General features: G+C 45.7%; 2 protein-coding genes across 3 annotated transcripts in view; one reads left to right on the plus strand and one right to left on the minus strand.

Annotated features, from left to right (window-relative positions):
- The window catches only part of ACO2 (aconitase 2), a 28234-nt gene extending 9408 nt beyond the window's left edge, over positions 1-18826 (plus strand). The window contains exons 4-18 of the mRNA XM_067310610.1: positions 995-1087; positions 7294-7452; positions 7865-8015; positions 9410-9514; positions 9861-9952; positions 10231-10336; positions 11655-11812; positions 12960-13033; positions 13728-13839; positions 14601-14723; positions 14923-15078; positions 16285-16476; positions 17301-17433; positions 17747-17868; positions 18328-18826. Coding sequence (XP_067166711.1) covers positions 995-1087; positions 7294-7452; positions 7865-8015; positions 9410-9514; positions 9861-9952; positions 10231-10336; positions 11655-11812; positions 12960-13033; positions 13728-13839; positions 14601-14723; positions 14923-15078; positions 16285-16476; positions 17301-17433; positions 17747-17868; positions 18328-18465 — 1914 coding nt within the window. The 3' untranslated portion in view covers positions 18466-18826. The remainder of the gene's footprint in view (positions 1-994; positions 1088-7293; positions 7453-7864; positions 8016-9409; positions 9515-9860; positions 9953-10230; positions 10337-11654; positions 11813-12959; positions 13034-13727; positions 13840-14600; positions 14724-14922; positions 15079-16284; positions 16477-17300; positions 17434-17746; positions 17869-18327) is intronic.
- A 1219-nt stretch (positions 18827-20045) lies between these two features.
- POLR3H (RNA polymerase III subunit H) lies at positions 20046-27405 on the minus strand. 2 transcript variants are annotated; one of them, XM_067310638.1, is made up of 7 exons: positions 27359-27405; positions 26689-26816; positions 25360-25456; positions 23571-23657; positions 22502-22565; positions 21657-21864; positions 20046-20946 (listed from the first exon to the last, which is right to left on the minus strand). In XM_067310638.1, exons 2-7 carry the CDS (start codon positions 26797-26799, stop codon positions 20893-20895), a joined length of 621 nt encoding a protein of 206 aa, XP_067166739.1. In that variant the 5' UTR covers positions 26800-26816; positions 27359-27405; the 3' UTR covers positions 20046-20892. The 2 variants fall into 2 exon arrangements, with proteins under 2 accessions (XP_067166739.1, XP_067166744.1); XM_067310643.1 differs by lacking the exon at positions 27359-27405 and adding an exon at positions 27006-27016.
- Between the last annotated feature and the right edge of the window lie 176 nt (positions 27406-27581).

A 27581-nucleotide genomic window follows, 5' to 3' on the forward strand; every position in this document is an offset into this window, starting at 1 on the left:
ATTTGTTCTCTATAGTGCAATTGTATTCTGCTGCAATCCTGAGTAGAGGCCCTCCTTTGCCATCCGGTCTGAGCACAGCAAGTAAAGGTCCTGCCTTCTTCTGACTGGGCTCTGCTTCTGATGCTGCCAGTTGGCACACAATGAATGCTGGCAGGCCAGAGGGTGGCTTGGATCCACTCCTGGCACATCAGCATGCTTTACTAGGAGAGAGATGCACAAACAGAGTGAAGTGACCTGACTCCTAGTGGAAAACGAGCCTTAAAGAACTGCTGTTGCCTCATGGGAAACTTCAGCAAACATTGTGTGCTGAGACAATTCTTTCATTATCTCCAGTTTCCCCTTTCTCCTTTATTTTGAAGCGTAGCTGCATGGGAACATAGCCTTTAAGAAACTGTCTCCTCCTAGTGCTTATCTTATCTACTCTGCCACTCCTCTACCAAGAATTATCAGGGCATAATACTGTCATACTTCCTAGCCAACCGTAGTTATTCTTACAAGCAATTTTCATGGTGTGACCTCCACCAATAATGGTGGTAGTACAGCACGAAAGGCAGCATTGTATGACTTGGGTGCCATTCCTCATTCTACCACAGGCTCCCCTGGCAGTGAGCAGGTCACTTAACTTCCAGTTCCATTTCTTCATCTATAAAAATAAAGCAGAAATGTTTATCGGAGAGCTTTGAAATGTCTGCAAAGCACATGTAAAGCAAAAGGAACAGCTGATGGTGAGGGAAAGAGGGGTCAGAAAAAGAGAGGGAAACAGGTTGGAAAAAAAAATGCGAATATAAGAAATGGGCAGAGCATTCTTAAATGCTATATTCTTAAGTCTTGATCCCTTCTGGTTTTAAAAGCGATGTGCATCTCCCTCTAGCTGCTACAAAACTGTGGAACAAATTGGACAGCCTTGGGAGCAAGGGAATGTGTTTGAATGAGCTTTTGATTTATGAAAGAAGAAAATGTGTTACTAATGCTGTGTCTTTTCCTGTGTGAATAGGACATAAACCAGGAGGTGTACAACTTTCTGGCAACGGCTGGTGCCAAGTATGGAGTGGGATTCTGGAAACCTGGGTCAGGAATCATTCACCAGGTAAAGTGTGTGTGCTTGCAATCTTTGAACACCAAATAGCTCTTTACCTTGGGACAAAGGGTGCAAACCCTCAGAGAATTTCACCTGTTTAGGGAGAGTATTTGCTTTCCTTGAATGGGATGAGGTTTGTTCCTCGCTCTCTCTCAGCTGTGTTGACAACAGTGTTTTCTCTTAAAGGTTATTTTGGTCAAACTGTAACCTGATGCATGATCAGTTAGTGCGGACACCAGGCCATGTGAATCACAGAACCTTGCAACGTCTTAACTATTTGTGGGCTAGCTTGGCTTTGTGTGACTTGGACAGTAAGGTGATTCCATGAAACTGGCTGCATAGGGGTTAATGTGAATTGCTTTTTGTGGTGAGGAAAGAAGTTTTGGAAACATACTTTTTTAAGGTTGTTTTGTATGCATTTGGCTCTATAAAAAACAGGAGCGAGGATGAGGACACCAAATAGAGCAGCACTACTTTAGTATCCAAGGATGGCAACATGTAACTAGTTGGTATCTGAATAAAATGCAAAACGGTTTTCAGGGCTCCGATTCCCGTCACTTGCACCTCATGAGAATGTGAGTGTCTTAAGATAACCCATCCCTTTTGCTTTTTAAAACCAACACTTCTGGCAGGATTTCCCTAACTTGCTCTTGGTTGATTTGCTTTATGGATATGATAGACGTTTTTCATTGTTCCTCTGAATTGCAGGCAGGAAAAATTAAACTACAGCACAAAGCAAAAGGAGCAGAGAGGAGAATGGATGACTCTTAAACATCTTGTCAGCAGGAAACTTGGGGCCAGGTGTAGTCAAGAGCTCTCTACCATCTTTTTTTTTAGCTATTAAATGAGTTACTAATGTTACTTTAACTTTTGATGCAACTAAGAAAGGAAATACAGCAGGTGAACTTTCCAGAAGGTTGTGGGAACAGCTCAGGTGCATTTCTGCTCTGAAACTACTCATAACACTTGTCACATGGCAACACAGCTCAATGCCATGGTTACTAGCCTTCTTGTGGCTGATTTTCTCTGGCTGGAGAAAATTGGCCACGTTGTGTAGTTTCAGAATCCAGCTCTGGCAAAGTGAGGGCTTGAAAGTGACCTCTCTTGCACATATACATTAATGTGAGCTACAAGCAAATAAAGCTTGAAGTATTAGTGGCAAAATCTTAGTTTCCTCAATAACGGGCTGCTTTAATTCTCTCCAAGGCATCCTGTAACACATGTGCTGTGAGTTCTGTGCTTCCCAGAAAGGCTATCCTTAATGTTTGTATGGCATGCATGTAGTAAAGAGTTCATTAGCTTGAATTCTCTACTGTGTTGCTCCCATAGAAAACTTGTAATTCATCAGAAGAGGACTGTTTTGTGGTTTTGCTAATATTTGAACAGTCTTGCATGGAATGAGCGCAGCTAACAGAGGCAGCGAACAGACGCAGCAGTTTGCGCAGCAGTTTGCGCAGCAGTTTGCGCAGCAGTTTGCGCAGCAGTTTGCGCAGCAGGGCGCGCGAAGGGACGTGCGAAGGGACCTTCATTTCTGTTCCCTGTGGTGTACACTTCCTCAAGTATGGTCGTGACACGCCGCACAGCGCGTTCCCCAGCGGCTGCTGGAGTTGCTGTGTCAGAGGCTTGGACCCAGACTGACCCTCTGACAGTAGATGCAGCTCTACAGGTCTCAGGCTGCAGGGAGTGCTTGGGGCCTCTCCGGGAGGCCTGGGCTGGCAACCAGCTCTCCTGCAGGAGGTGTGCTGCTGTTGATGAGTTGTGTCGTCAGGTAAGGGAGTTACGGGAGGAGGTCAGTAGGCTGCGCAGCATCCGAGAAGCAGAGCAAGAGATAGACAGGGTATTCTCGGAGACTGTACAGCTCCAGGAGTCCCAACCCCCTGCAGCAGTGGAGTTGCCAGAGGGCTCTGTGCCGTATGAAACGGTACATCATAACATCGTAGAAGAAGGCTGGAAACTGGTCACTGCTCGTGGGAGGAGAAAGGCTCCTACTCCTCCTGAAGACCTGAAGCTGAAGAACAGGTTTAGTGCCCTCCAGGATGAGGAGGAGATGGGCATGGCTGCCAGGGAAGTAACCGGGACAACAGACCCTGTGCCCTACCGGAACACCCGGAAAAAGCGGCGGGTGATTGTTGTGGGGGACTCCCTGCTACAGGGGACGGAGGCATCTATCTGCCGACCTGACCTCTTGTCTAGAGAGGTTTGTGGCCTGCCGGGGGCTCGTGTGAGAGATGTCATGCAAAGACTGCCAAGGCTCGTCCATTCTTCGGACTATTACCCACTGCTGCTCTTCCATGTGGGCGCCAATGACACCAAGGGCAAACTGCAGACCATCAAGCAGGATTTCAGAGCTCTGGGGATGGTGGTCAAGGGTCTGGGAGCCCAGGTCATCTTCTCCTCAATCCTGCCAGTGAGGGGGATGGATGAGAGGAGGAGGAGACGGACTTTCCAGGTTAACGACTGGCTGCGCCGCTGGTGTTGGCAACAGGGTTTTGTTTTCTACGACCATGGGACCCTGTTTGAAGATCGACAACTGATGGCGAGAGATGGGATCCACCTCATGAGGCGGGGCGCGCGGGTCTTTGCCAACAGGTTGGCCAACCTGGTAAGGAGGGCTTTAAACTAGGAAAGATGGGGGAAGGGGAGAGTTATAGTGACAGGGTAGTTGGCAAAAGACTGCTCAAGTCAGGATGCCTCCAACAGGTGAATGCAGCCAGGGAAGTGCGCATGGGATGTGGCTATGGAGGACCCTCTTGTATCCCTCCTGGGAAACCTGCATGCTCGATCACCTCCCTGAAATGCCTGTACACCAATGCACGCAGCTTGGGGAACAAACAGGAAGAACTAGAGATGTGTGTGCGGTCGCAGGGCCATGATCTCATTGCCATTACAGAGACATGGTGGGATAGCTCGCATGACTGGAGTGCTGTCATGGATGGCTACGTGCTTTTTAGGAAAGACAGGCCAGGAAAGCGAGGTGGTGGAGTTGCTCTTTATGTGAGGGAGCAACTGGAATGTATTGAGCTGTGCCTAGGGGTGGATGAAGAGCGAGTCGAGAGCTTATGGGTAAGGATCAAAGGGCAGGCTAGCATGGGTGACACTGTTGTGGGTGTTTACTACAGGCCACCTGATCAGGATGAGGAAGTCGATGAGGCCTTCTACAGACAGCTGGAAGTAGCCTCACAATCCCAGGCCCTGGTTCTCATGGGGGACTTCAACCACCCCGATATCTGCTGGAAAGACAGCACAGCTAGGCACAAACAGTCCCAGAGGTTCCTGCAGAGCATTGGTGACAACTTCTTGACCCAGGTGGTGGAGGAGCCAACAAGGAGAGGTGTGCTGCTGGACCTCGTACTAACAAACAAAGAAGGACTGGTGGAAGATGTGAAGGTTGGGGGCTGCCTTGGCTGCAGTGACCATGAGATGGTGGAGTTCAGGATCCTGCGAGGAGGAGGCAGGGCACCAAGTAGGATCGCAACCCTGGACTTCAGGAGAGCAAACTTTGTCCTCTTCAGGGACCTACTTGAGGAATCCCATGGGTGAGGGCCCTGGAAGGAAGGAGTGTTCAAGAGAGTTGGTTAATATTCAAACATCACTTCCTCCAGGCTCAAGAGCGGTGCATCCCTATGAGTAGGAAGTCAAGCAAAGGAGGTAGGAGACCTGCATGGATGAGCAAGGAGCTCCTGGCAAAACTCAACCAGAAGAAGGAAGTCTACAGAAAGTGGAAAGGGGGACAGGCCACTTGGGAGGAATATAGGAATGTTGTCAGAGTATGCAGGGATGCGACGAGGAAGGCTAAGGCCCGTTTGGAATTAAATCTGGCAAGAGATGTCAAGGACAACAAGAAGGGCTTCTTCAAATACATCAGCAGCAAGAGGAAGACTAGGGAATATGTGGGCCCTTTGCTGAATGGAGTGGGTGCCCTGGTGACGAAGGATGCAGAGAAGGCAGAGTTACTGAATGCCTTCTTTGCTTCAGTCTTTACTGCTCAGGCCAGCCCTCAGGAACCCCAGACCCTGGAGGCAAGAGAGAAAGTCTGGAGAGAGGAAGACTTTCCCTTGGTGGAGGAGGAGTGGGTTAGAGATCATTTAAGCAAACTTGACACCCACAAATCCATGGGCCCTGATGGGATGCACCCACGAGTGCTGAGGGAGCTGGCGGACATTATTGCTAAGCCACTCTCCATCATCTTTGAAAGGTCGTGGAGAACAGGAGAGGTGCCCGAGGACTGGAAGAAAGCCAATGTCACCCCAGTCTTCAAAAAGGGCAAGAAGGAGCACCCAGGGAACTACAGGCCAGTCAGCCTCACCTCCATCCCTGGAAAGGTGATGGAGCAGCTCATCCTGGAAGCCATCTCCTCGCATGTGGAGGACAAGAAAGTGATCAGGAGTAGTCAGCATGGCTTCACCAAGGGGAAATCATGCCTAACCAATCTGATAGCCTTCTATGATGGAATGACTGGCTGGGTAGATGAGGGGAGAGCAGTGGATGTTGTCTACCTAGACTTCAGCAAGGCTTTTGACACTGTCTCCCATAGCATCCTCATAGACAAGCTCAGGAAGTGTGGGTTAGATGAGTGGCCAGTGAGGTGGATTGAGAACCGGCTGAATGGCAGAGCTCAGAGAGTTGTGATCAATGGCACAGAGTCTAGCTGGAGGCCTGTAGCTAGCGGTGTCCCCCAGGGGTCAGTACTGGCTCCAGTCTTGTTCAACTTCTTCATCAATGACCTGGATGAAGGCACAGAGTGCACACTCAGCAAGTTTGCTGATGATACAAAACTGGGAGGAGTGGCCGATACACCAGAGGGCTGTGCTGCCATTCAGAGAGACCTGGACAGGCTGGAGAGGTGGGCAGAGAGGAACCTCATGAAGTTCAACAAAGGGAAGTGCAGGGTCCTGCACCTGGGGAGGAATAACCCCATGCGCCAGTACAGGCTGGGGGTTGACCTGCTGGAAAGCAGCTCTGCTGAGAAGGACCTGGGAGTGCTGGTGGACACCAAGTTAAGTATGAGGCAGCAATGTGCCCTTGTGGCCAAGAAGGCCAATGGTATCCTGGGCTGCATCAGAAAGAGTGTTGCCAGCAGGTCGAGGGAAGTGATTCTCCCCCTCTACTCAGCCCTGGTGAGGCCCCATCTGGAGTACTGTGTCCAGTTCTGGGCTCCCCAGTACAAGAGGGATGTGGCACTACTGGAGCAAGTCCAGCGAAGGGCCACAAAGATGATTAGGGGACTGGAGCATCTCTCTTATGAGGAAAGGCTGAGAGAGCTGGGCCTGTTTAGCTTGGAGAAGAGAAGGCTGAGAGGAGATCTTATCAATGTGTACAAGTATCTGAAGGGAGGGTGTCGAGAGGATGGGGCCAGACTCTTTTCAGTGGTGCCGAGCGACAGGACGCGAGGCAACGGGCACAAACTGAAACACAGACACTTCCATCTTAACATGAGGAAAAACTTTTTCACTGTGAGGGTGACAGAGCACTGGAACAGGTTGCCCCGAGAGGTGGTGGAGTCTCCTTCTCTGGAGATATTCAAAAGCCACCTGGATGCAATCCTGTGCAATGTGCTCTAGGTGACCCTGCTTGAGCAGGGGGGTTGGACTAGATGATCTCCAGAGGTCCCTTCCAACCTCAGTGATTCTGTGATTCTGTGAATCAGTAGCAGCAATAAGGGGAAGACAGACTTTTAGTGTATTTGCAAGGGGATTCTTCTATGTGAATAGTTTTTGGTTGGCAGCATGGATTGGAGGGGCTTGTTAGTGTTCTTCTGCTGTGGGAGTCTAAAGGTCTACAGAAGGTCTTGCTAGCATTGGACAGGCAAGCTGGCTTGCTCAGCAGTTGATCAAGGGTTTAGAGAATATGGAAAAGGCTCTCTTGAGCCCTAACAAAGGTGTCATGTTAGCAAAAGCCTAAACTAGAAGGGAATGGGCCTTCCAGTGAAATAAAGGGAGACTTTTTAAAAACTTTTTTTTAAGTATTCTTACTATCCTATGATGAGCAAGCATCTTGGGTTAAAGCTTGGTGGCTGGTTCTGTCACTACATCCTCTAAAGCAAGTTTGAATGAAATAGAAGTGAGCTTACAATCCAAAACAAATTAAATGACTTTCTTGCTACTGAAATCTGTAAATAGAAGCTGATCTGAATTCTTGCTCTTGTCTTCTTTCCTGCTGTCTTCCCTGTCCTTCTCCAACAAACAAGCAAGCAAGCTATCCATTTTTATTTTCAGATCATTCTGGAGAACTATTCCTACCCTGGGGTTATGCTGATCGGCACAGATTCGCACACCCCCAATGGAGGTGGTTTGGGAGGAATCTGCATTGGAGTGGGTGGAGCTGATGCAGTAGATGTCATGGCAGGAATCCCTTGGGAGCTCAAATGTCCAAAGGTAGGAGTAAAATGAATACTAATCCTTATGTGAAAGGCAAGATATAAGACATGAAGAAACATTGATTTCCAGGCACTGTGCATATATAAGGCACTATATGTCATTAGTCTTATTTGTAATCACACAGTGGCTCAAGCAGCTGACCTACGATTCATTGGCAGCTGTGAGTTTCTACTCCTGACCATGTTTATTCAGGGACCGAGTGTGGTAGATGAGGAGTGATTTCCCTTTCATTGGCTCTGTCAGAGATTTCAGGCCTTGTACATGCGCTCTGATGCTTCAGGATTTCCTTTCTCTTGGCATTGTGACCATCCAAATTCTGAGGAAGAAGGGGATCCATACAGCTGCACATTGTTTTGACTGCTGGAGGAAACTGTTTTGGTATACCTTCTCTTTTGTTAATGTTGCTCAGGTTATTGGTGTAAAACTGACTGGCAAGCTTTCAGGCTGGAGTTCTCCTAAAGATGTGATCCTGAAAGTGGCCGGCATCCTTACTGTGAAGGGTGGAACAGGTGCCATCATTGAATACCATGGGCCTGGGGTGGATTCAATCTCTTGCACTGGTAAGGCAATAGGAGTCTTATCTGGAGTGGGTCGTTGTTGGAGGTGGGTGTTGAGTCATCTGTGGAGACTGGGAGGGGAATCAGGCAAGAATTGTTAAATATTCCCCCTTAGCCTGACTGCTAAGGGGTTGGTATACTGGAAACTGGGAATCTAGTTCTCTGCAGAACTGCAGGGGTGATAGTGATGCAGTAAGACTGCACTCCTTCCCAGAGGAAAAGTGGGCTCTCTCCCTTAAATCCTTCTGTGACTTTGGGAACACCGCATGGTTTATTACAGAGAGTCCTATAAGATGGTCCATCAGGATAAGAGTAAGGATGGAGGCGTTCTGGCGTGCACTTAGAGGATAGAGATGTCAGAGATCAAAATGAAAATATCATCCTTTACAGTCTAAAACAAGTCATGGATAGAGGAGAAAAGTGGGTTGAAGGGTGTATGTGTGTGACCACTGCTGAAGAAAAAGCTGTTTGGAAAAGCAGGACAAAGGGGAGACGGAAAGCAGCAGTTTGTAACTTTGAGTCTTACCCTAGCTAATTGTGGGTTTTGGATGCTGAATTCAAAACCAACAGAAATTGTAAATGTGTCTGCAATGATGCTAACTAGGACCAAATTATGAGAAGAACCCCTTTCTTTGGCTTGAAGTGCAGCCTTCAAGCTGGGCTTCTGCTCTCTGTTAGCATGGTTTGACCACAACTTAAAATACTTGGTTATAGAGAGCATGTGGTAATGTAGGATTTTTATTTCCTCAAATCAGAGGGAGTTGGCCTGTGGTGTCTGCTTCTAGCTCCCTTAAATGATACAGCTTCATTGCTGTATCCTTCTAGCTCCCTTATTGCTGTATCCTTGAGAGGCATGGCTGATCCCAGTGCTGGAAGTAAATAGTGTTTTACTGTGTTCAGTCACTGGAAGCTTTTGACTCAATGCATCAGCTTTCTCACCCAGAAAGATAAATGCATTCTGTCCCTTCCAGTAAAGATAAATAAGATGCTAGGGAGGGGCAGGACACTTCACTGCAGGTAGCAGAGATGCTGCTCACTGCAGGAAGTATGCTTGGTGCTCACTGCAGACAGCTGTGTTCCCTGTCACCTCTTCCAGCATCTTCAAAAACCACTGTAACTCTGAACTCCTTCCTTGTTGAAAAGTCTGATCACAGGCACTGTACGGATCAGAAATGTCAGGGATGGTCACAGTCACTGTATAGATCAGAAATGTCAGGGACTGAGGCAGCCATTCTGTAGTCAGTGTGTCCTATCTGCTGTGGAACTGGATTTTTGTGCCTAATGGCCTTGATCTGTCCTGGTCTTGCTCTCTTTTCCGTGGACCGACTTTTGAAGAATTGGATGTGTTTGGACTTGCTCATTGACTCTTTGGTCTCTTTTTCCCACCCTTTCTGTAGGAATGGCAACAATCTGTAACATGGGGGCTGAAATTGGAGCTACCACATCGATCTTCCCCTACAACGCACGGATGAAGAAATACTTGGGCAAGACTGGGCGAGCTGGTAAGAGGGTTTAGGGGAAATATGGCAAGATTGGTTGCACTCCTTTTTCCATGATGGTAGTATCAAGTGGGGAAATAGCATTGCAGAGACTACCTGCTTGCCCTTTGGGGAATAGAAGAGCTTAATTCTCTGTTCAACTCCTGTGGTCTGGGTTGAAGTGTGGGTTCAAGTGTAGGCGTACTCTGGGAGCAGCAGCATCCTGCAGTGGTGTCTGATGTGACTTCTGACCTTGTATGGTGAAGTGCCTGGGGAATTAGCTGGTGGACCCCATGTTCAGCCTTTGCAAACCTTTTATTTTCCCTTATGTTTGCTGCACTTTTCAGATCTTCCTTCTTTCTTATTCCAGAGATAGCTGCACTGGCAGATGAATTCCAGCAACACTTGGTACCGGATTCTGGTTGTCAGTATGACCAGGTGATAGAAATCAACCTCAGTGAGGTAAGGCTTGCTTCCTGCTTGCCATCTTGGATGCTTTGACATGACTCTGCTTTATGTGAGTGAGGGCCAGGCTGGGAGTTTGATACAATACCCCGGCTGTGCTAGAGCATGTAGCAGACACTCAGGTCTGCTCCAGTGACAGGTGCTGCTCAGGTGTTCATGTAAGAGAATCCTATTTAAGCAGCTTCCAGATGGAACTATGAAAGGAGTTAATTTGCTGCTGTTTTTTTTTTTTTCTTGGCTACCCTAATTTCTGACTGTGTCATTGTTTCTTAAAGCTGAAACCACATATCAATGGACCTTTCACACCAGACCTTGCGCACCCTGTGTCAGATATTGGTGCTGTGGCAGAGAAGGAGGGCTGGCCAGTTGATATCAGAGTTGGTGGGTAGTATTTGCCCTTTCCTCTGCGTTCATCCTTGTTGAGTAAATGTTGCTGTCTTAGGATAAGTGGTTGGTCACATAGCCTGGGCTACAATCCTTTAAATACTACTGTATGTCCTTTGACTTTTCCATAGTGTGGTCTCTTCATAGTCACATGAACTTCCTGGGAAGTGTTTTCTTCTGGGTCAGGTGTGTAGGATGAGATCTGGGACAGTTGGAAAGATTTTAATCTCAAGGGGCTGCCAATTTTTTTTTCCTTCTTGGAAACTATTTTAAATGATTGGGTTGACGGGAATGTTATCTGATGAAGAGCACCTCTGGCTGTACCTGTGCTCTTTAACGGGCTTTTAACAAAGATCTGTCAGAAGCATGACTGTCAATCCTCCCAGCAGCTGGCTCTTGAGCTCTGAGGAGGTAATAAAGTAATATTTGCTGTCCTAAAGAGCAAGCTTGAATACTTGTACACTCACTCCTGGGATGGTAACCTGTTGCCTGGCTTCTCTAAATTTGCTCACTGTTGGCATGAAAAAAATGCAGATGCTGTAAAGGCCACTTTTTAGGTGGGAAACATTTTATTCACTAGTGTTACAAATAACATGAAAGGCAGCAGATGAGGGAATTTATTCTTCACTGGTTAGCACGAGAGTGCTGTCAGGACAGTACAGTATGTCCTCATGTTCTTCTTCATACTGTAACAAAGGAGGCTTTGTCTAAGGACTACAGAATGCTTAGACCAGAACTAAACAGTACATTGGGGTCTAGCCAAAAACATAACTGAAGTGAGCTAACTGGGTGGATGAATTTTTCTGAAGGAAAAAAATTACCAAAGGGCTCTTTGGTTAGCAAAGAAAGGCATGAGCTGAGACGCCTGGGAATTTAAAATTCAATTAGACTGGTGAGGCAGGTTAGCCACTGGGGCACCCATCTCTTGTTTTCATCATTTCCTCCATTTCTTGCCATCTTGGTTTGAAGCCTTTTCTGTCCTTTTGGAAGGATGCTCCTCTGCACTAATTTGTGTTTAACCAGAGTGCAAGTAGAAGAAACTCTGGTCTCATACAACAATAACCAGACTAATGATCAGGTAGTGTGTTCTGACTGTACAACCTCCAAAGCCTAACAAGGAATTGTTTGTGACCACAGTATCTTGCTGGGAGGCTTGACAGTGATAGTACCTGAAACTATTCCAGACTCTTTGTCAGCAGGAATGGTGGTTGTCTCTTTTTTTTTTTTTTTTTTTTTCCTGCTGAGAAATGGGTCAGGGAGGAGCATCCTAAAACTGGGTCTGTAATAACCACCCCATCTCTGTCAAATACCACAGGCTTGATTGGCAGCTGCACTAACTCCAGCTATGAGGACATGGGGCGCTCTGCAGCAGTGGCAAAGCAGGCACTTGCACGTGGATTGAAGTGCAAATCTAAGTTCACAATCACCCCAGGCTCAGAGCAGATCCGTGCCACCATTGAAAGAGATGGCTACGTGAGTACAACTGCTCTTTGCACTTCCAACTAGTAAATGTTAAACTCTTTTCCAGGTGGTACTCAGGAGTCTGGAGGTAACTGCTAGAATTACTTAAGCTCCATCTTCTTACTAATCGCTAGAGGAGTGAGAACTGATGTAGTAATCAGCCTTGTGTTATTATGCTGCAGGTCCTGCTGTCACCTTGACAGTGTTTTGACCTGATGTCTTTACTACCTGGGCTTGTAATAATGGGACTGGAACTGGAGATAGAACTGAGATAGTTATCAGGAACTGGAGCCCTGAGGAGATAGTGCACCTACTAATGGACATCTCTCGCTCCTGGAATTCTGTGGATGGCCAAGGCTGGCTATGTGCTAATGCCTATCTACTGTCCAGTTTTCTCTCTCAAGAACTGTTTAGGATGCAAGCAAGCCCCACGTCTGTAGGAAATAGCTCTCATGTAAGGCTAAACTTATGGCAAAACTCGTGCTTGATTAAAGTGTTGGAACGTTTCCGCAGAGGAATAATCAGATATTGTCTCCCCTTTTCTAGGGGGAGCAGGGAATAATGATATTTTGATTAGTTCTAACGTTTACTAAATGTCTCACCCCATTGGCACTGCTGCTGTCATAGGTTGGGGACCAACTATATGAGTCCGTACATGCAAGTATATCCAGCCAATGCTTAATGCCTGCTCCAGCAAGTCAGCCTTTTGTTTATCTGTCCATAGTTATACTTTTTCCGAGCAGCTGCCCTCCTAATTGAATCCTTTGCTAAATAAGATGGCACATGCTTGCCTGAACTCACTGAATCGCTTCTTACACTGACAGGAAATCTGTAGAAAATTAATCGGAACAGCTGGTGCCCTTCAGTTAAATACCTGTGAGTAGCTGGATTGCTTATTTTAAAATAAGTGGAGAATGGAAACATCATGGCAAGCCTTCCTGTGCTCTTCCCCAGTGTTACTGTACAGCGTTATTCAGATTTTAAGCCCCCCATGTTTATAAGTGACTCAAAACTTGCAAGTGAAGCAAGGAAAGGAATGTTTTCAGGCTGATGTACCTTGATGCTTTCTGCCAGAAGTGGTGTCCTCTTTCCCTGAAAGAGCAACCCCGGAAACTGGTTCCAGACTTTCTACTAGTAACAAAGTTCTTCTCTGCTCCAGGCACAAATCCTGCGAGATGTTGGAGGGCTGGTTCTTGCCAACGCTTGTGGGCCGTGCATTGGCCAGTGGGACAGGTAAAGTGAAACAATGGACCTTTCTCTAGCTTTATGTCTTTTAGCTCCTAAAGCACTCTCTGTAGCCAAATACAATTGTAACTATCACACTGGGAATTAAAAATACATGATTGAATAGCCATTGGCCATACCTGTCTGACATGCACTGGAAGAGGAGAAATGAAAGACTGCTGACAAATTCAGATGAATGGAATTGCAGAAGGGAATATGCTCAGGTATGGCCACATCTGTAGGCTTCTGATAGTAGACAAAAATGGGGAGAGAGAGAGAAATTAATTATATCTGAGAGGATGGACTGGAGTTTGTATGGGCCTTTTAGAGTGGCAAGAGCAATTTGATCTGGATTCAATCATTTGAGTGGCAGGGAGAAAAAAGCCAGTGATAAAAAGGATGGGAGACATATGCTTACTTGGGTTCGCCATTTCTAACGGTGTGTTCAAAGGCATCTATTTAGTTGACTATTGTTTAGGTAGTTCAATTGTGCATGATATGAGCTATGGAAACTGCTCCAGGAATCAGTGTCTAGCTTGGTTTTGTACCTTAAAGTCTGTACTCAAGGGAGGAAAACCTGTCTGTGCTCTCATCTGTGTTTCCAAAAGATACCAATCGCTGCCTAAACCAAGCCTGTGAATTTTATCAGCAAAACATCTAGAAGCAGTGCTCCCTTTGGATTTGATGCTTCTTTCTTTCATAGGAAAGACATCAAGAAAGGAGACAAAAACACAATAGTTACATCCTACAACCGGAATTTTACAGGCCGCAATGATGCTAACCCAGAGACGCATGCATTCGTGACCTCCCCGGAGGTAAGCAACATAGCCAGAGGGGCACTATGGAATATTTCGGGGTGTCCTGTGAGCTAGTCCACTGCCTTCAGAAGGGGCCTAGTGTGGGTGATGGGGGGTGAGGAGAAAGGTCAGCAAGCCCACTGAACTGCTCGGTATGTTGAGATAACTGATGTACGTGCAACTGTTTAATCACAGCAGCACAAAATGCTGCATGGCCTAGCTTGCCCTGCTTGACTGCTTGTGGTTGACATTTGTAAAGCTGACAGGAGTATCTGTGCATTACTGGAGGCAGCACATATAGAAATACCTGGGTTTGATCAAGTGTGGCTTGAGAGAGGTATATTCCCTTGGCCAACATGGCACTTGAGCACAGCTCTACTAAGTCAAGCACTTGCCAAAAAAGATTGTCTTAGCTCTGGGACTACAGAAGAGGAAAATGTGGTTAACTGAACACTTCAAGGAAGAGGTGTCTATTCCTCTGCCTAAAGTTCTTACTACAGTCCAGTTCTTGGGCAGTCCATAATTTGGTTTTAAGGACTGAGATCAGCTAAAGAAGCACCTTAGTGGATCCTGCAGCTTCTTACCCATGGTCTGACTGCACTGTTAAATTCAGACTGCTCTGCTTGAGACTGCAGGGCAATCTATTCAGTCAGGCACTTGGTGTGTAGCTTTAGGAGCCCTCTGACTGCTGGCTTTGAGACTGTAGGTGTAGGACTTTCCAAATCCAGGGAGGGATGGAAGGAAAATATGCTTTTAAATTTGTTATTTTTTTCTTTCAGATTGTGACAGCCCTGTCTATTGCTGGCACTCTAAAATTTAATCCTGAGACAGATTACCTTACAGGAGCAGATGGGAAGAAGTTTAAACTAGAAGCACCTGATGCAGATGAGCTGCCCAAGCTGGTAACTACTCAGTTGGGGGATGGAGGGGAGGGATGGTCTGTCACTGGAAGTGTTATATATGTGTTATGGGAATTTTTGTGCACTGACCTCCTCCTTAATGTTAAAACTAGAATTGGTACAGCTGCCTGTATTGGCTTGTTCTCAACATGTGCTGTTGGGGATGGCTGAGGCTAATGACTTTTTCCTCTTTTCTTGAAAGGAGTTTGACCCAGGCCAGGACACCTATCAGTACCCTCCCAAGGATGGCAGTGGGCAGCATGTGGATGTGAGCCCCACCAGTCAGCGCCTCCAGCTTCTTGAGCCCTTTGATAAGTGGGATGGAAAGGATCTAGAAGACATGCTGATCCTCATCAAGGTCAGGAGCAAAGGGTGGGAAACACCAGCTATGATAGGACTGTGCGAACAGGGATTTGCACATCATTTGCTAGAAGCTTTGGCTATGCCTTGAACTGTGATTTCCTCCCCTAGTCCGTCCCACTCCTGCATTGTTATGGAAAGTGAGGTGAGGATCATCTTCCCATGTGTTGATGTTTCCTTCTGATATTTTCTCCTGTTTATAACTAAGAGACATTTCTGCTTTGGACTAGTGGTTAGCTAGTATCATGAAAAATTAAGTTTGTTATACCATGTAATATGGTCCTATACCATATAATATGATCCCACACATACTATACAATCTGCAGAATTTGTCCCAGTTATGACCTACAGTAGGAAGGTTCATTAATTAGTGTCTCTAACACCTGACTGTTATGAGATGCATTTTGCCTAAAACGAGGTCTTTAGGAACTTCCTACCCATCAGTATTTGTGTTGTCTTCCATTTTACAGAAGGAAAAGTTCATTCACAATAGTTAAACATTACATTTCAGTCTCTTAATGGAGACATGGGTTTCCCTTCAGTGTCCCTGGTGAGTTAACAGAATGAAAACTTCAGTTAATACAGCGATGGGTGCTGAAATGAAGTCCCATAGGAATGGTGTCCTTCAGGAGCATTTTTGATTCTCACTGGCAGAGTTGCTGATATTCCCAGGGGCCACCCTTTCATACTGATCTGTGCTTGTATTCCTGAGTGTTTTGACTTGCATAATTCTTTGCAAATGCTTTGAGGCAGCCAGTTGGAAGGCCATTATCTCTGGGTGGGAGTACTGCTCCTATAGACTGAGAAGGTTTATGTGTGGGTTGGAAACATCTGGGAATCAGACATGGCATCTTGCTGAACTCCCCCAACAGGAAGGCTGAGCTGTAACAGGAAGGACTTAATTGCTTTTTGTACTTGAAGAACCTGATGCTAAGGGAGGTAAGGACATAGCAGGAGGTGTTATGGCTAAGCTCCTTTGTTGTAACTCTACCCTTCAGAGTAGGGATGTTCTTCTTCCTTCCCCAAATATATAGAACAACTGTTGCATTCTGCCTTAGAGCTGCCTTGATTCTGTAACAGATACAATAGTCTTGGGTTGCTGCTTTTAAAAAGGGATTTAAAGATCCTTCAGAATAAAAAGTGCTGAGAAATTGTCATGTTACTGGTTCTTCCTGAGACACTTATCTTTTCTACTACTGTTTAGGTAAAAGGGAAATGCACCACTGACCATATATCTGCAGCCGGACCCTGGCTCAAATTCCGTGGCCATCTGGACAACATCTCCAACAACCTGCTCATTGGCGCCATCAATGTTGAAAATGGCAAAGCCAACTCTGTGAGGAATGCGTTAACCCAGGAGTTTGGGCCGGTCCCAGACACAGCCCGTTACTACAAGGTGAGACTTTCTCCTGACACTTCTCTTCTATAAAGGTGTTTGTTTTGTGCAGTCTGTGCTGAGGCAGAGCATGTCACCCTACTGTTCTCAATTAACAGCAGCTGTGAATTAACTTAGTATTGAGGTTTTTTCTTGGGACTTAACTCTGATGGCAGTTCCTGTAGCAGATTCTCCTCCTACCCACTGAGGGGAAAAGGGAGGAAGGTCTTGTGACCCAGAGGGGACCAGAAATCCTAGACCAAAGAGGGAAAACTCCTCTCGGCGCTGCATGCCTTACTAGATATTGGTGTCATCAAGCTGCGGCAGAGTCTTACCTGCTGGAGTTTCTCACCTGTGACTAGTCTGATGTTTAAGAAAAATCTAATCTTGTCCCATTCATTCTTTAAAACTTGGCTTGGAACCTGAGGAAATGTCCTTTCACCCTCTGCATAGCTTGACAGTGGTCCAAGATTTCTTCTTCCAGTAAACAGAAGTTACAGCTCTCAGTATCAATTCCAGAAGTAGAGCAGGGATCAGGGCTTGCACGAATGCTGCCCTGCCACAAGACCACAGAAGGAAAGGTGGCTGCAAGGCTTTGCTCTAGATCCCACAGGCAATCCTCTTCAGCCCTCATTAGCCAAGGATGGCAATGCCTAGCTGTTCTGAAGCATGTAATTCCTTTATTTCTGTCCTTTGTCAGAACCAAAGAGTGCCTTCTTGGAGAAACTTCCTCAGCAATGTCATCAGTGTAGCACTGAAATTAGATGTGTGGGCACATATTTGTTGTTAATTCCTAACTTGAGTGACTGGACTGCACAAGTCTAAATCTGTTCCTTTTGTCACAGAAAATGGGCGTCAAATGGGCAGTTATTGGGGATGAAAACTACGGTGAAGGATCAAGCAGAGAGCATGCAGCATTGGAGCCACGTCACTTGGGGGGCAGGGTCATCATTACCAAGAGCTTCGCCAGGATCCATGGTGAGTTGCACTTCCCTGTGATGTGTATAAACAGGATGTACTTGGCTTGGGTGGAAGAGATGTTTCCTGTAGGTGTTGGGCATGAGAAGGAACTGTATCTGCTGATAGGTCACATGGTACCTCTTGTCAAGAATCCTGTTACATATCTAGCTAGATATGCCACAAGTGGTGGAGGTACTGATTTTGCTACACAAACAGTAATTATTGTTGGAATACTACTCTGAGAAGCACTGAACACCCAGAAGATAATCTTGATCCCCTGTAGTGTGTTACAAGGGGGCTGAACACAAGCTTCATGGTTTATTCTCTGCAGAAACCAATCTGAAGAAGCAAGGTCTACTGCCTCTTACTTTTGCTGATCCAGCAGACTACAACAAGATTCATCCTGTGGACAAGCTAAGCATTGTGGGGCTGGCAGACTTTGCACCTGGAAAGGTACCTGTCTGCATGCCTTGCCACCACGCTCAGGGGGGCAGAGATGTGCCACTGGCTGTAGAGGGAAAGGTGTAGAGTGGAGTGGTGTGCTAGGGGCCTGAAGCAGCACAGCCACTGATGGGCAGTGCAGCCTGCCAGCCAGACCTGGACACACTGCACCAGTGGTCCAGCTGGCTAGAGAGCAGGTCAGTGTCAGATTGCATTATTCTGAGCTGTTGTGAGAAGGCTCTGCAGGATAGTCTGAATTCCTGGACTTGCTGGCTTAAGCATGAGTAGTGTTCTCTAGAACCAACTGCAACTACACTTGTACACGAAGACCTCACTGGGCTAAAATTTTCCATTTGCAAGTCCTTTAGAAGTGTAGAGATTTTCCTGTGAGAAGCTTTGGTTAAGCTTCCTGAGTTTTGGTTTGCTCCCTGAAAGAGAATGGGGAAAATAAAAATTGTCTTCTTTCCTTAGCCTCTGAAATGCATCATCAAGCATCCTAATGGGAGCCAAGAAACAATCATGTTGAACCACACCTTCAACGAGTCACAAATAGAGTGGTTTCAAGCTGGCAGTGCCCTGAACAGAATGAAGGAGCTGCAGCAGAAATGAAGCTAAGTGCACGCAATGCCTACAGTGCACTGGACTTGATTCAGCTTTGGCATTTTCATGAAAGTGCAATTCCATGCCTACTGTTGGAATAAATGTCTGATCAAATGTAACCATAGCTTCCTTTTTGTTATGGTACTTCCTCTTCACTGACATTATGAAAAGGGAGTGCAGCTAGGCTTACTTTTGTCTTTTAAAGTCCCCTGCTCCCTTTTTCTATTTTGGCTCAATTTCAGTTGTCCCACAGTTATTTATATTTGGAAATGACCAGCTAAGGTGGGTTTGTCTGCTCAGTTGGTTGTTTTCTGTCATTCACTTTACTGATGGCTAAAGACTTAAAATGAAAATAAAGACTGTGACCATCCTTTTGTCTCAAGTATTCTTGTAATCATAATCCTGCTCTTCACTGTCACTGGGAAGATGGGAAAGAACTTCTCCATGGAGATATGAAGGTACCTGCCCTCAGCTTTTATGTTGTTAAGTCATCATTATGCAAAAAAACAAGTGGCAAAAAACCCCTCACAGACCTATCAGTGGTCTAAAAGCAGGAGAAGCAGGTGCCTTGCACTCTATCTACTACCATTGACTACTGCAGGCAGCACTCAAAAACTCACCTTCTTCACAACTATATTCCTGTTCAGAACACTGCACAAGCTGCAGCAGAGGCAAAACTTGCAAGGAGCAAGTAACTTCCATGCTCTCCTAGAATTGCACAGTAAACTGACTTCCTCAAGCACTGCTCACCCTCTGTTAACAAAATGATTGATGTCTCACTGTCATTCTGGTATCGGTTCATTTAGAATAGCACATCAGCAAAGCAACTACCACTTTGCTAACCTCCTAGTAGCTCTAAGCCTGTGAAGTGGGAGCTGAGCACAACAGCTTCTAGGAGGTGCCCAAGGCATTTTTTTCCACATGCACACTACCCTAAAACAGCCTGTGTAGACCCTTAACAGCCATAGAGGCTTCACCTGCTTCACCCAAATTCTCCCCCCCCCCAAAAGTTGGGGGGTTTCTGCAAACTGTTTCCACAATGTCAAGATGATTGTATATCTGAGCACCACTGCTCTATAGCTAGCGTTCAGTAAGCTTATTGTCTGAGCAGATGGACCTCAGTTACTATGTGAACCTAAAGAATTCTAGGCTCCCTTTTAATTAGAGCTATACACCAGGAATAACAGTTTAGAATTAAGGGGTTGCAACTTCACTGCAGGGAGGGTGCTGGTGACTCAGGCTTTGTTTTCACAGTTGGAGGTTAGCAGACCCACTATCCCAGGGAATTATACCCCCTTCCTGCCAAATGTGCCTGCTTTATAATTATGTACATCACCACCCTCTTGGCAATGGGCCCTGCATAGATTTTACTCACTGTTTTGTTCCCCCCCTTTCCTTTCACTGCTGTCAGAGAGGCTGATGGCAATTGTTTGTTATTGGCTGTTAGAGCACAGTGAAGTGTTAGTCTCAACACTAAACACTGTCTGCCTTGAAATACAAGTAGCTAAACTGCAGGAGACAACTTTTTTCTTCCTGCTGGGCAGGAAGCTTAGAGTTTCTTCACAATATGTACCGGAAGGCAGGCTGGATGTTGTTTTTACTATTTATTCTTTTTCTCGTATTAACACCCACACAAACAAGTATTCAACTTACCCAAAGACACTGGTTTGTTTCAGTTCATAATTACATATTTTCAGTCAAACTCCAGTGAAGTTTAACTCATTTGGCATAAATACAACCCACCTAATAAAGTATTTCCATTCACCATAATAAGCAGCTGATAGCTTTCCACAGTGGTCATCTTCATAGTACCTAAGTTATTTTTGGGTAAACTACTCTCATTCCAGTTTTCTTGGACTGTCTTCATCCATGATTAAGGTCCCATTCTTAGGAGAACATTATCACTGGCTTCCTTGCCCTTCTGGCAGCAGCATTTCCCAAGTCATGAGAGGACCACACCTCTCTTACCTCTAGGATTTTGCTGTTTCTTCTCCCAGTACTTCGCAGAGCAAGATCCTGCTCTGCTTCCTGTCAAAAGAAGGGCAGGCACATACTTCTACACCTCTGAGACCAAGCTCTAAACCCAAGGAAGCAATACTTCTAGACAAGCATTCTCTCCTGCTTTCATTCACTGAAGTCAATTCCTTAAAGACCTCCCCAGTTTTGCCTCCAGTGCAGGAGACCAAAGCTCCAGCCAAGTTTGTTGCTGCTGGGCTCAAGACTTTTTGTGCCCATAATTTCACTTCTACAGCTCAGTAAAGACATTTCTTGGAAGTGACTGCCTTGATCTGGCAGGTCAGAAGCTGAAGGGGAAACAGTAAGTGGCAGGTCTAATTTCTCATTCAGCTTCAAGGGAGCAATGAGCACCAGCAGGATCCCTTAATCCCCCAAAACATCCACCAGAAGGACTTTCTGCAGAGCACGTTCTGATTGCAGCTAATTGTTTGTCCACCATGACAGGAGGCCCAAGCCTGGTTCGCTGATTGATCCCTATTCACAGAGAGAAAAAGAGAGCATGTGATTTTAAACTGCAAAGAGAATATAGGAATAAATACATAAAGATATAAATTCTCCCCCTCCCCCAGGTTACTGATGAGGTATTCACTTTTTTCCTGTCAGAGCCTGCCCAGCACTGGTCCAGACTCCTTTAATCTTTGACAACACTACACCAAACGTTCACCACTTGAAAATCAAGCACTTGCCCATTCCATTTCCTGACTGTGCTCACTGCCCAACATACTCTCATTGTGAGAAAACGGAGCTTTCACGGTTTACTCCCGTCTTTCTGTTGTATTGTACTCAGGTAGTTCTTATGCCAAAACACTGCAGGGGAAAGACTGTTTAGCGGCTGTGTGAGCCTTGATGTGGTTCTCCTAGCTCTGTATTCCTTGTACGCTCATTTTTATCTGCAGATCCTACATCTAAAGTCTGTCTTAAATCAGCCTCCCAGGTTTGAACTCCACCAACAACTACAATTTGTTACACACAATTCGAAAACACACAGCAAATAATACAAACTGACCACAAGAACACGCTCTCATGCACATCTCATTTCTCTCGTCTTCCACCCCTTTCATTCTGTGACTTTCATTGCTCTATGGTCAACTTAAATCAATCAGTTGCTTGGAAAAGGGATGTTATTTTAGACACAGAGTAAACCACAAGGTTTTCAAGGCTATGTGAATTATGTGCATAGTTACCATAAGGGTGTAGGGTGCCTCTTTCTTCTGGACTTCTTCTGTGGCATTTGAAGTGGAAGCCTCTGCTGAAGTTGGCCCTGTAGGTGATGTATCAACAAATGTTTCATCCATGACGCGGAAGCGGATCTCCTCCCCAATGTCCATGTAAAGGTCGTGAGCCCCTTCTTCTGTTTCATATTCCCACACCCACACCTGCTCTGCTTCATCGCTGGCCAGGCCAAGGGTTAAGGACAGAAACATGCAGCATGGTAAGTAATTAGCATTCTACCTGACAGATCACTTTCTTTTGAGAATAGACTCTCAACTCAAAAATCCTTTCACAGTTACTTCTCTAACTGCAGTGCACTGGCCTACGTCATCACCTACACGTTCCAGGACCCCAATCTCGTCTTTGATTTTCCTGCTTCAAGGTATATGCTGATGGGCAGTACAACCCTCCTCCCGCAAAAACAACAGACTAACCAAAAAAACCCTCAAGTGTGAGAGCAAGACATCACCTACCACAAGTAAGTATATTAGACACACCATTTATCTAGTCATTACATGATGTGGGAAAAACTGCATTCTGTTTTCAGTAGAAGACAAGACTAGAGGCAGGGATTACAAAGCAGTTGTTTGAGGGACATTGCTATTCATTTCTGTTAGCTGGGACAATGATCCTACAAAACTGAGCAAGTGTGGCGCCTGTTTAGCTGTGATAATAGTCTGTGGGACTTGCCTGACATAGCAGCTTAGATTCTGCCACTGAGCATCTTCACTATTACAGTAGAGAATGCCTGTTAGGACACCACTGCACCATCTTTTGAAATGAAGTAGTAAAGTTATCAGAGGTGGTCAAAGGATACAACTTAGCTGGCTGCTGCAGGGATTCTGGAGGGATGACAATATCGTCAAAGAATCCAAGAGAAACTATGGAGGAAAGAATTTGATAAAGACTGAAATGCTTCTTCACAACCTATGTATCACAGCAATTCCTAAAACACAATTTCTAGACTCATTATCCTTCCTCTTTCAGGAAGGGCATCTGAGATTATGCAGGAATTATTCCTTGAGCCACAGTGTTCAATTTCAGTTGGCAGGAAAGCAATCTCCAGCTGAAAGTACATAAAGCAACAGAGGGCACAGTCTTCATGCTCACTGGGAAAGGAAAAGGCTGTTTGGAGCGGGATTGGCAATGAAAGCCTTCCAAGAAATGAGTCAGATGCTAAAGAGGTCTGTGACAGAAAAGAGCTTAGAAATCACAGATGTAACACGTTAAATAAGGAGCAATATAAAGTTAGAACAAAACCCTCCCCCTGAGATTCTGAGATTTCACGATGTTGAATATTATCAGATAGCAGACCTGCCCAAATTCAGTAACAAATGCACACACTATAATCTCATTGTCCTAATCTTAACAGCTGAGCAGAGGAGCTTGCTTGCATGGAAAATTCCATCAAAAAAGGAAGGCAACTCATTGACTATGTATTTCATGGATCTGACAGCACTTTGTGCTAGGAGAGAAGTTTCTCTACCATCTTCTCAGATACAGAAAATGATCATGGATTTTCACAGAACTGTGGGGAAGATATTTCAGACCAACATGATCCAATACTACCATTTTAAACAAACAAGTTCTGTTAACTGATGTGAGAAAATAAATCCAGTCTATGCTCCAGATGGGTTTATCTACTTGTTCTTCTTGGGCACACATGAACAACAAAAGTAAGGGGGGGTGGGTACAGACAAAACCAAGTGCAGGAGAAGCTGCCAGGCTCAAACTACCAACTATTTTTAGATCAGAGCAGCACTAGAGGCCAGTAGTAGCCTTTAACCAGCCTACATACAGCATTATGCAACCTGAAATCACAGTCTCTCAGTAAACCCAAATGCTCTGCAGCTTTAGTGCCCCCAGTGTCAGAAGTTCCAGTTTACCGTGAACTCCATCCTGACTGCAGCTTTTAATCTCTCCAATCAGAATCTCATCCAGGAAGGGATGGAAGACCACGTACCGGAAATGCACTTAAAAGAAAACAGATCATTAGTGTTATGTCCACAAGTGTGAACCATGCTCCTTCCACAGGGTGGCAGCCATTAAAACAAAATCCCACATCCTATATGCTCTCTAAAATGCTGTATCCAGTAACTTTTACCCCTTCCTTACAGAGACTGATTAGATCAGGAAAACAGGAATAAGAGTTCCAATACCTAACTGTGTTTTGTATGAATTATGGCAGCAGTTGATCTGTAGCTTCCTGTCCTTTGCTCTTCAAACTTGCAGTAGTTGAGATTCACAGAATAAAACTTTTTAAAATGAAGAATGTGGAGCAGGGCCTCTGCTTCAGTTATATTATAAGTGTTCTTACACAATGCTTGGAGGCCAAAAATATCGATAGAAATGATACTTTCCCATAATACCTCTGCTCCTTTCATCTTTAACAGCAATGCTGTATTTTGATCCATCGAAATATTTGATATCAAATATTATCAGAGTAAATAAGTTACTTTAACATAACTAGATTTTTCATTCAGCTTAAATAAAAATGTCTCTAAATAGTATAGTTTTCTTATAAATGCAAAATGCTTATGACAATCACAGTCAAATAATGCTTATGAGCTATTTAACATCACTTTAGCTGTCCATACTCAGTGCTGCTGTTTTACAGAAAGTCAGGCTACTACATTAAAAAAGGAGTTATTACTAGACACCAAGATTTATTAAAGTACTATCCCAGATTCTGAAAGCAGGAGACTCCTTTGCTAGCTCAAAGAGAATATATTGTCTTGTTTCAGTTCAAGGACTAAATCAAAGTTAAGAAGCTGAATGGAAATTAAAAGAAGCAAGCAAGAAAGCTGCTATTGTCCTTCAGTCTTACACAAGCTTTTATTTGTAGGGAATGAGTTCTAGTAGAGCTAAAATTTAGAGTATGGCAGCCACATACAGTCAGTCCAGTTCCTTTCAAACAGGAAACATTTCATTTGTTCGAGCGACACTTCTGCACTGAAAATTGAAGCTAGAAAAATGCATCTCTTCCCAGTTCATTTAAAGGCATTTAAAGGAACTTGTTTTAACCCCCCCCCAAATTGCTCTTATGCATTTACTTCTAGTTTTCATTCTGACAGATTTGACAAAGTCAAAAGAAGTTAATCATTGCTATTTTCTAAACAAACCAAAACCCCAAAACCCCACAACCATAAATGTACACTGAACCAGATCTGCCTAACTCTCTCGCTCAAAAAACAAAACAAAACAAAACAAAAATACCCATAGCAAAACTCCCAGTTAGGAAAGCAGCATCAAATGTTGTGTGAAGGCTATATTTAAAAACATGTTTCTTCTTTCTGGCTAGAGAAATTAAGCTTCAAAAGAAGAAATACTGGACAAACACAAGACAATTAATACAAGTTATTTTCTATTTGCAGATTTCCAATCATTTTAAATTCAATTAGTCCCCTTCCTTATCCAGCAGCTATGCTGCTAACTGGAAAAAAGAGATGGACTGCTGGTGAAGGCAGACAGGACCAGCTGTTTAAAGATGCATTTGTCACAGAAAAAGCAAAGGAGACTCCTGCCATGTTCCTCCTGGTCTCCTATGAGGACAGAGTTAAGGCTGTGAACGTCAGTAAGTTCCTTTAAATTTAATTTACATAACAATTGAACTTAGTTTACATTTCTAGGTCACTAACATTCTGCAAAACCATATAACTGAAGGTAAGAATAAACCTTTGGTATGTGATGCACCATCTCCAGGGAATATGTATGAATCCTCCAGTTTTGTAATATCATACAGACAGATGCAGAGACCGACATTGTATACAACCTGCTCAAAGAAAAAACAATAAAAAAAACAATAAATCAAGCAATCCACCAGGTTAACTCTTTTCAAATTTATATTCTGCACACACTTTTTTAAAGGAAGGCAATGGAAGAGTGGCAAGATGGGAGGGGGATGTTTTGGTACTCTCCTTCAACAGCCCCAGCCCCACTTCTAACTGCTTAGAGGAACCTAAAACCTCTCTCTTATTCAAGCATTACAGGAGGATGTGTTTCTACCGGCACTAGAAAGAGTACTGCTACAAACAGAAACTCTTGGGGTGATTGTCAGTGACAAGAAAACTTGACTGGCCAAGATGGCAAACACTTGCCCATAGGAAAGGACAGACATCACTCACCAAACTCGTAGCTTGTCTAAAGGCCAAATATATTTCTTGCTAAAGTTACACTCTCAGGAGCCCCTAAGACTTGCCTTTGTCTTAAAGTATAAGAGCTATGGGCACAGATGAGGGAAAACTCTTGCTTTCTTTGCCACTTCTGAGATAGCTTCACAGCTTAGTAAATTTAAGGCACCTATGAGTCATCAGTGGATGACAGTTTTGTTTTCCATAACCTGTCTGTATAATCTGCTGTCCACAACCCTATATCACTTTTGGCTGCTCTTTTGAGCTCTCTTCACATTCACTAGCTACATTTTGAGTCTTGCACCTGTCTCATGCCGAAAGCTGTATGTTAATCACAGTCCCAGGGGCTGCACAGAGAAACTGCGACCTCCTGACCTATGACATAATGCTTTTTTTTTTATATCCTACACCAAAGGTCAACTTCTTGCTCCCATACTGTATTTCAAATGCTTAGCACAGAGCAAGTCAGATATTATCACCTCCAGTTCTCTTACACATTTATTTCCATTGTCTTTTTTTTTAATTTCCCCTTGGATAGATTAGTTTGCATTCATTTTTTCAGACTGCATTTCAGGTTGCAACTCTACACAGAATAGCAGTTACTCTCATTTCTCTTCAATGCTTCTCCACCCTATCTGACATCTCAATATCTTCCCATTACAGCCTTAGCTGTTAGGAAAAAAAAAATCCCTTTGAGATGATATAAAGCTGTCTCTGTTTACAGTCTCTGGTACTTCAGTCTCTGGGATGGCCCTCACATCTAAACTAATCTGATACTCCACACGCATTTCTCATCAGGAACAAATAAAGGAAGAAACACTCAGAGAGGGATGTGATGAAGTCTGCATCACCTTTTAGGTGACCCATGTTTTACCTTGTTGGCCAATTTTTTGTTTAGTTCTTCAGCAATGGATTCATTCAGTTTCCTTTCAAACTGCCAGGGAGGGATTCTTACAGTGTCAGTCATCTCTACGAGGACAAACATGATGGCCGGGAGCACCTCTGGGGAAAGAGAGAGAACACAGCCACTTCCTCAGGAGCAGAAGCGTGTCAGGGCACCTAAGACACCCTGACGGCTGATGCCGGCTGCGCCGGGGAAATCACCATCCTCCCGCCGGGGGAAGCACGCGGCTGTATCCCGGCTGCCTGCACGCCCAGGGCTGCCGGCGAGCCGCAACCACCGGGGGCTACCGGCTGCGCGGGGCCGGGTCTCAGAGGAGCAGAGCGGGTGTGTGAAGGCGGAGGCAGCTCCGGAGGCCGCGCCGCGCCGCCCCCCGGCCCGCAAGGCAGCCGCGCGGGCGGGGGCTGCCACAGAACGGCCGTTAGGGCGCGGCCGCTGGGGAGCGGCCCGCGGGGGGGGGGGTCCCCTCCTCCCTCCGGCCGTTCCCGCGTCTCCGCGCTCGGCGGCCCTCTCCCTCCCCCAAGGCCAGCGCGGAGAGCCGCAGCTTCCCCCCGCCGGCTGCGCCGCTGAGGGAGCGGGGGGGGAGGCGGCGGCGGCGCTCCCCAGGGCGGGGGCGCCCTCAACGCCGCGCCCGCAGACCCACCTGGCCCGCACGAGCACGGCCACGCTGTTCCGCAGCCTCCCGCGACTTCCGGCTCCTCAGCCAATCGCCCTCCGCGGGCCGGCCCCGTGGGGCGGGACGTGGGGCGGAGAGAACCGCCCCTGGCGCGGGCGCGAGCCCCGCCCCGTCGCGGGGACCATTTTGTCCCGCCTCAGTGCAGGGCGGGGTTGCGCTGCGCGGCAGACTGTTACCTGCCGTTGTCGGC

This window comes from Apteryx mantelli, chromosome 1, assembly GCF_036417845.1.
Source record: "Apteryx mantelli isolate bAptMan1 chromosome 1, bAptMan1.hap1, whole genome shotgun sequence".
In the NCBI taxonomy this organism is placed as follows: Eukaryota; Metazoa; Chordata; class Aves; order Apterygiformes; family Apterygidae; genus Apteryx; species Apteryx mantelli.